Source organism: Mus caroli, chromosome 5 (assembly GCF_900094665.2).
Source record: "Mus caroli chromosome 5, CAROLI_EIJ_v1.1, whole genome shotgun sequence".
Classification (NCBI taxonomy): Eukaryota; Metazoa; Chordata; class Mammalia; order Rodentia; family Muridae; genus Mus; species Mus caroli.
The window spans coordinates 127,886,405-127,894,959 of NC_034574.1; the positions used below are offsets into that span (position 1 = coordinate 127,886,405).

An 8,555-nucleotide genomic window follows, 5' to 3' on the forward strand; every position below is an offset into this window, starting at 1 on the left:
AAAAACACATGGGGGTTTGAAGGGAAGAATCCAAAAGCAGTTATTCTAGAAAAAGACCAAGACCTGGCGGGGCTCTCACCAGCTCCGGCGGTCCGCTGTGTTCGGGTCTCCGGCTACGAGATGCCATCTCGATGGTACGGCAACACTGGGACCGGCGAGCACAAGCGCGACGCCCTGACGTCATCAATATGCGCCCGCCTCAAGCGGGCCTTTCCCCGCCTTTCCTTTTATTTGATTGGCTAGAACATGGGGACGGCGCTCAGGATTCGAGGCCTCCATTGGCTGCCTCGGCGCCGCCCCCCTCCCCGGCACAACATGGCGGCCGCGCGCTGCCTGGGGTGGACCCTGTCACCGCTATGGAGGTGGTGGCAGGTCCGGGGGTTGCCTCCGAGTTCCGCCACGGGTTTGTGCTCGCGAGGGAGGACTTACTCCCGCACCGCCCTCTATGAGCTGCTGGGCGTCCCCTCCACGGCCACGCAGGCACAGATCAAAGCGGCATACTACCGGCAGAGCTTCCTCTACCATCCGGATCGCAACCCCGGGAGCGCCGAGGCCGCCGAGCGCTTCACGCGCGTCTCCGAAGCTTACCTGGTCTTGGGCAGCACCATCCTCCGGCGCAAGTATGACCGAGGTTTGCTCAGTGACCAGGACCTGCGCGGACCTGGCGTCAANCCCTCTAAGACGCCCGCGNCCGATCCCGCTCCTCCTCGCCCTCCTCCCTACACCCCTCGGGCTCCCGGTGGCTCTCGGGCTTCTCCCGGCGACGGTCGCACTATGTTCGACTTTGACGCCTTCTACCAGGCNCACTACGGAGAGCAGCTAGAGAGAGAACGGCGTCTGCGCGCCCGGAGGGAAGCCCTTCGCAAAAAGCAGGANAACCAGGCCAACAAGGGGCCCCGCTGGGACGATACACGAGATGCCACTTTCTTTGTCGTCCTTTTCCTTATCTTCGTCTTTGTTGGCTTTCGTATTTAATCGGAGAAAAGGAGGGGAAGGGATCCAGTCCAAGCAACCTTCCTTTCTAGACCTTTGAACCACTGGTCTGCGATTGAATTGACTTCCTCTAGTGGTGTTCTCTTGACCCTCCTGACACCCTCCAGCCTGGCCAGTGATCAACACATCCCTCTCCTTTGGTCCAGAAAAAGACGCTTTTCAGTGGCCAAGAAAGAGGCCCCCGGATAAAGATTCCTGTGAAGACCAGAAATTTAAGTGCTTTCCAGAGTCCCCTGGGTGCCTGTTCATTTCTAGAAGTTACCTTCAGTTGCCAACTCCCAGAACACTTGCTACGGTTTTAACCAGAAGCCCTGAGCAAGATTTACCCTGTCCCCTGCCACATGTCTGTATAACAGGTGGTGTTTCCCCTGTAACTGCTGAACTGTGCAATACGACTGGTTGTCCGATGCCAAAAAGATTTAATTCTTGGGGACTCGAGTGAAATTTGTTTTTCTGTGTTACCCCAAGCCACAGGTGAGACTTGATCAAAGATCCAGCAGATGCTGGGGATGTAGCTCCGTGAGAGAATGCTAGCAGCAAAAGGCACAGGGTTTAGGCCCCAACTCTGTTGTCTTTTGTGTCCTCCTTCCCCACTAAGAAAAAAAAGTCAAAGATTGCCAATTTTTTCCCCTCAGTTCTGTACCACACCATTTCTGTTGTGTGGAAGTGAGAAAGAAAAAAACAAAGGCTTGAGGGTAAGGAATACAGTTGTGTGTCCATATGTATCTAGGGCGTGCCCTTGGGTGCTGCTCCTAACAGCAGAAGGAGTGATTTATCCTTCATAGTTTACTCCACAGTGGTGGTGTAGGGCGGTGTTACTGGGGCCAAGTTCATCTTGGGGCAGCTTGCGTGCCTGTCCTTGGTCTGTCTTTCACTAGCCGCTTGCATTGCTAAGTGTGCAGCCTGTTAACTGTGACAAGACTTGGAGGTTGCGTTCCTGAGTGTGGTCCTCTCATCTGCGGTGCTGATCACAAGCGCCCTAAGTCAAATCCCTCTAATGAGGCTCCTGGACTGTGTGAGTAATTTGAGCCTAGAAGAAGCAGGAAGCTCACTAGTCAAGGTATAGACAGAGGGTAGGTCTGTAATCCAGGGAGGCTGAGTCTGTGGGGTGTGGGAACAATCACTTAGCAAGATCTATCTTTAAAAGGATACAAAGTGACACACAGGGGCCCTGTGCAAAGCCAAGAGACTACAGCACCACCTCAGAGCTCAGGCTGTAGCCCAGNGGATAGGATACATGCCTTGAATNCACAAATCCCTGAGTTCCACTCCAGCACCACATAAACCAGGCTTCATGGCACTGTGATCTTGGCACATTTTGGAAACAATATCAACTTTGTATCCAGACTAGCCTCGAACTTTCCATCCCCTGCCTCAGTGTCCTGAGGGTTAGGACCTCAAGCATGGGCCACAGACCCACAGGGATAAAGGAGGCTTTTAGGAGAACTGCCAGAAAGTGGTTCACTTGGTAACATTGTATGCTTCCCATCTCCCAAGATTTTACAGGGTTTTCTGTCCTGCCAATGGACATTAGTCCTGCCTTGGAGAGCAGCTCCCCGACCCCTGGCAGGGGAGAGCGGGGCTGAAGAGTTGAGTGCAGATGCATAGGAAGGCCGAGTGAGCAGCAGGGACGAGGCTCCGTCAGGAAGATGACAGGCAAGGATGCAGGCATCTGGCCCTCTCTTGCCAGANTGCTAAAGTGGGTAAATGGGTAAAATCCTATCATGGTGTTGATCCACTCTGATCCCTNCCTTCCTTCCTCCTTCCCACATTCCGGCAGGTCATCCACGTGGTGCACCTTTGGCCTCTGTCACCATTCCAGTATGATTCACAGGACGTGACAGCATCTGTAGAATCCCAGCATGTGGCAGGCTGAGGCAGGAAGGTCTCCAGCTTAAGGCCAGCCCAGGCCATACAGTGAGACCCTGTCTCAAGGAAGGCAGAACCTGGGCAGGGTGCTCCACACGTGTATCCTAGGGCCAGGAAGGCAGAAACGAGCTCACCCACAGGGTGCTGGTCTACATGGTGAGTTTTAGGCCAGCTAGGGCTACACAGGGAGGCCCTGTTTCAAACAGAGAAAATGGGACCTATGAAGTGGCTCAGTGGGTTAAGGACTTTGTCTTGTCNCCAAGCATAACAACCTGAGATGCGTCTCTGGAAGCTACATGATAGAAGGAGAGAGAGAACTTCCTTCCTCTACCCGCCAGGAAAGGATGTGTGTGCCCACGTGCATCCTCATACCTCACGCAAGATGAAATAAATAAACATAAGTAGATAATGTACATAAACGTAGAAAAAAAGAGTCAGGTTTGACCCAGGAGATTCCCCACAGCATCATGAGAATGGCCACCAACACTCATTTTGGGAAATGAGAGGTCCTGTACCTTGAACCTATGTGTCTCCTGGAAGGTTACCAGACCCCAAGAAGAGGGAGGAAGGATAGTTGGTAAGTCATGGGCCTCCCTCAGCCATTGTCTCAAGTGGGTAAAGATGGAGAGAGAAGTGGGAGGGCTGCTCACTTGGTAGAGTGCTTAGGCAGCCCTGGGTTCCAGCTGCATAGAGGAATTAAAATGACTCAATTCCAGATTTGGACAGCTCTCAGTTGAGCTTCCCTGTGATGAAGTCACACTTGCATCTGCTTGTGGGTGACCTCGTAGGAAGCACGTGCCTCAGCAGCCCCCCACGCAGGTTCCTGAGATCCAACTTGCAGCTTAGGTAGTAGCGAGCCTCTGAGTGGATGAGTAGTGAGTGCCCCCTCTAGTAAAAGCACAGTTTTAACTGGGAATGGAATATGCCTGAGGCCCTGGGTTCCATCTCTATCGAGGCAATAGTGGAAATGGTGGCTACAATGTGCCATTTGCAAGTCAAGTACACAGGAACTGGAGGAAGAAGGACCAGAAGTTCAGTGCCTTCTCTGGATGCAGTTATTAAGCCTTTAATGCTAGCACTCAGGAGGCAAAGGTGTGTGGAGCTCTGTGAAGCTAAGGCCAACCTGGTCCACACAGTGAGTTCCAGGACAGCTAGATCTACACAGTGAGATCCTGTCACAAACCATAACAACAACAGAAGCTGAGGGCAGGATAGAGTCTGGGGCTTGGAGGGATGGTTCTGTGGTAAGAGCATGAACTACTACTACTATATAGGAACCAAGTTAAATCCTAGCACTCATTTAAAGTGGTCCACAATGGCCTGTGACACCTGCTTGCTCTAAGAACTCCAACTCCCTCTTCTAGTCTCTGGATATTACACTCAAACACAGACACATGTTTACACACACACACACACACACACACACATATTTTAAAAAGCAGATTTGGGCCTAGAGGGATAGTTCAGCAGTTTCCTGCGCTTCAGAAGATCTGAGCTTAATTCTCTAAACCCTAAAATCTTCCTGTCTGAGCATCCACATAGTGAGCAGTGCAGAGATGACATCACCATTATCATCATTAGTATTATTATTTTGTAAAACCAGATTGGGATGGAGAGGCGGTTCAGCGGTTAAGAGCACCTTGTGTGTAGTTGTGGGGAGTGGAGTTTAGAGCTCAGTATCTAGGTAATGAGCCATTTGTCCCACATACCCCTGTGACCCCAGCTCTGAGCTGGGCAGAGACATGAGTATTTCTGGACTCTATAGCTAAGAAAATATGAGTCCCAGCTTCAGGGAGAGACCCTGTCTCAAAACACTAGGCAGAGAGCTGGGTGGTAGTGAAGTTGCACGCCTTTAATCCCAGCACTCTGGAGGCAGAAGNGGGCTGATCTCTGAGTTCAAGACTAGCTTGGTCTACAGATTGAGTTCCAGGACAGCCAGGGCTANACAGATAAACCATGTCTCAAAAAATACCTGATGCCCTCTTATAGCTTCTGCAAGCTGAGAAGTATATTCTCCCAAACACACACACACATCAAAAAAAGCCCAAAATACTATGTTTAAAACTCAATCCCCAACCCCTGCAAGACAAAACTTGCCAGGCAGTGGTGGTTACATTAACCCCAGCACTCCAGAGAGAGGTGGTCGGATCTCTGTAAATCTGAGACCAGCCTGGAAACAGAGTGAGCTCCAGGCTGGCCAGGACTACACGGAGAAACCCTGTCTTGCAAATGATTCAGCTGTTAAGAGCACTGACTGCTCTTCCAGAGGTCCTGAGTTCATTTCCCAGCAACCACATGGTGACTCACAACCATCTGTAATGGGATCCGATGCCCTCTTCTGGTGTGTCTGAGGGGAGTGACAGTGTGCTCATATAAAGTAAATAAATATTAAAAAAAAGAAAGAAAAGAAAAGAAAAAGAACGACTCACTCTGTTAAAGATGGCCAGGGCCTTCTTTCCGTGGGCAAAGTGTTTGTCTCAAGGAAAAGAAAAAAGAAACAAAACAAAACACTAGAGGCTTGCAAGATGGTTCAATAGGCAAAAGCACTCTATGCCAAGCCTGACCTGATGCTTGAGTTTGTTCCCCAAGACCCACACCGTGGAAGCAGAGCGCTAATTTCCTAAGTTGTTTTCTGATGGCAATAAATAAATAAATAAACAAATGGAACGTAAAGATGTTCAAATTCTCCAAATAAGAAACCAGCCATTCCTGGGGTTTGGGGTGCGTGCCATGTGCCAGCTGCAGGAGTCTGTCATAGGTAGATTCCACCACCCCCCTTGGCAATGGGGATGGTCATTCTGGGTGTGTTCATCCCTAGATCCTGGAGGCAGAATATTGAATATAAGAATGCCTGGGATCAAGCTGGGCGTGATGGCGCACGCCATTGATCCCAGCACTCGGGAGGCAGAGGCAGGCAGATTTNTGAGTTTGAGGCCAGCCTGGTCTACAAAGTGAGTTCCAGGACAGCCAGGGCTATACAGAGAAACCCTGTCTCGAAAAACTAAAAAAAAAAAAAAAAAAAAAAAAAAAAAAAAAAAAAAAAAAAAAAAAAAAAAAAAAAAAAAAAAAAAAAAAAAGAAAGAAAGAAAGAAAGAAAAAGCCCGGAATCTTCAGGAAGTACTACTATACATCTATTATCAAGGGGCACTGCGCCTTTGATTTGTTTTTTTTTTTTTGGTTTTGAGTCCAAGTCTGTCCTGAAACTCACTCTGTAGACCAGGCTGGCCTTAAAATCAGAGATCCACCTGCTTCTGCCTCCCAAGAGCTAGGATGAAAGATGTGAGCCACCACATCTCACCTCAACTGTAAGGCAACCTGAAAGACCCATCTGGTTTCCACGGTAACACTTATCCCTTCCTATGCCCTCTCTGGATTGGATTCTTTTTTTTTTTTTTTCCCAATTTTGTTTGTTTGTTTTGTTTTTGTTTTTCGAGATAGGGTTTCTCTGTATATCCCTGGCTGTCCTGGAACTCACTCCGCAGACCAGGCTGGCCTCAAACTCAGAAATCCACCTGCCTCTGCCTCCCAAGTGCTGGGATTAAAGGCATGTGCCACTACGCCCGGCTGGCCCAAAGATTTATTTATTATTATACATAAGTACACTGTAGCTGATTTCAGATGCACCAGAGAGGGTGTCAGATCTCATTACNGGTGGTTGTGAGCCACCATGCGGTTTCTGGGATTTGAACTCAGGACCTTCAGAAGAGCAGTCAGTGCTCTTAACAGCTGAGTCACCTCGGCAGCTCCTGGATTGGATTCTTTATTTGTTTAGTTTGGTTTTGAGACAGGATCTCTCTGTATAGCCCTGGCTGTCCTGGAACTCACTCTATAGACCAGGCTGGCCTAGAACTCACAGAGATCTGCTTTCCTCTGCCTCCCGAGTGCTGGGATTAAAGGCATACACCACCATTGCCTTCCGGGTGTTTTTTGTTTTGAATCTTGAGACGGGTTTTCATTTAGCCCAGGCTGGCTTTAAACTTCCTATGTAGTAGTCATGGATGACCTTGAGCCTCCTGCCTGCAGCTCTCCAGCTGGGATTACAGAACTTTCACACCTGGTTTATGCAGTGCTGGAGATGCAGTGTTGGGGATGGAACCCAGGACTGCATGCACGCTAGGCAGGCGTGCCACTTAACTAAACCACACCCCAAGCTGCCTGGCATCTTATCTGTCCACGGGAAGGAAGACTGAAGCCAGTCCTAGACAGTACTNTCCTAGAAACTATNTCTCAAAGNCCTGATCATGGAAAAAGAGGTAGCCAGGCCCTGCCTTAGGTCTCCCAGACTCCATTTTTGAGACAAATCTTATGGTGTACCCTTGACTGGTATGGGACTCACGGAGATCCTCCTGCCTCTGCCTCCTAAATGCTGAGATCAAAGGCCTGTGCCACCACATCCTGCCTCTTTCTCTTTTTGGTTACATTCTCAAAACTGCCTGGAATGTTGGTCTCGTGTGAAAGACAGCAGTGAAGAGGCTGGGAAAATAAAGATGAGGTTGAGTGGAGTTTCTCCAGTGAGGGCGCCTCCCTGCACCCTTCTGGGAATGACTGGTTGAACTTAAAAGCTCTACAGCCCAGCCAGGTGGTGGTGACGCACGCCTTTGATCCCAGCACTAGGGAGCCAGAGGCAGGCNGATCACTGAGAGTTCTAGGCCAGCCTCCTCTACAGAGAGAGTTCCAGGACAATCAGAGCTACACAGGAAAACCCTGCCTGGGGGTGAGGTGAGGGGGNTCTCTAAGATCTAGCAAATCATAAAGTTCTTCTCACACATCAGCAGGGATCCCCACATGGAGCCCACTTCTGNTCCCCAAGTTCTCCTGCCATTGTTCTTGACTCTATCCTCAAGGCTATCCTTGGGATATCCCGGGATGAACACACATTCTTCTATTTGCATACTTTTCTATTCTTGGGAACTTAGTCCCAAGCCTCCTTCTCACCTTTTATACTCCAAAGAGGCCAATGTGGTGTCTTGAAAACTTTAGTGAAAAATAGCCCAACAACCTCTCAACCTGTGGGTCAGGACCCCTTGGGTCTAACCTCTTACCCCCNTGCCCCTCCCCAATATTTACATAGTGATTTGTTTTTGTTTTTGTTTTGTTTTTCAAGGCAGGGTTTCTCTGTATAGCCCTGGCTGTCCTAGAACTCAATCTGTAGACCAGGAATCCGCCTGCCTCTGCCTCCCAAGTGCTGGGATCAAAGGCGTGTGCCACCACGCCCGGCCCCTACGCCGTGATTCTTAACAGTACCAAAATTAGTTTGCAAATTATTTGCAAANAAAATAATTTTCTGGTTGGGGTCACCGCATCAGAGGAACCGTATTAAAGAGTCCCAGCATTAGGAAAGTTAAGAACCACTGTTCTAGAAGGTTCTTTAGTAATGAGAACAAAGTCCACACTGGCTCTGTAAGCTTCAATAGCACCCCTGTTAATTTGACACAATGCCTCACTCTGTAGTTTAGGATAGCCTGGAACTCATTACCCCAGGCTAGATCCCAACTGGGATTATGGGATTGCGTCACCATACCTAGCTTTTATAGTGCTTTTGGCAGTCTACCATTATTTACAGGAGTTTCTGTGCCTCTTGGCCAAATTCCTTCTACTTAGACTTGACCTTGACTGACCCAAGAATGTTCCTGCTACAGAGGGGGAACTCACCGTGTATTTGGATTTAAATTCTTTTTTTTTTTTTTTTTTTT

General features: G+C 49.2%; 1 protein-coding gene across 1 annotated transcript; it reads left to right on the forward strand.

Moving 5' to 3' along the window:
* The first annotated feature begins 275 nt into the window (after positions 1-275).
* Positions 276-1,429, forward strand: Dnajc30 (DnaJ heat shock protein family (Hsp40) member C30). Its single transcript, XM_021163538.1, has one exon. It carries the CDS (start codon positions 316-318, stop codon positions 973-975), a length of 660 nt encoding a protein of 219 aa, XP_021019197.1. The 5' UTR covers positions 276-315; the 3' UTR covers positions 976-1,429.
* The last annotated feature ends 7,126 nt before the right edge of the window (positions 1,430-8,555 follow it).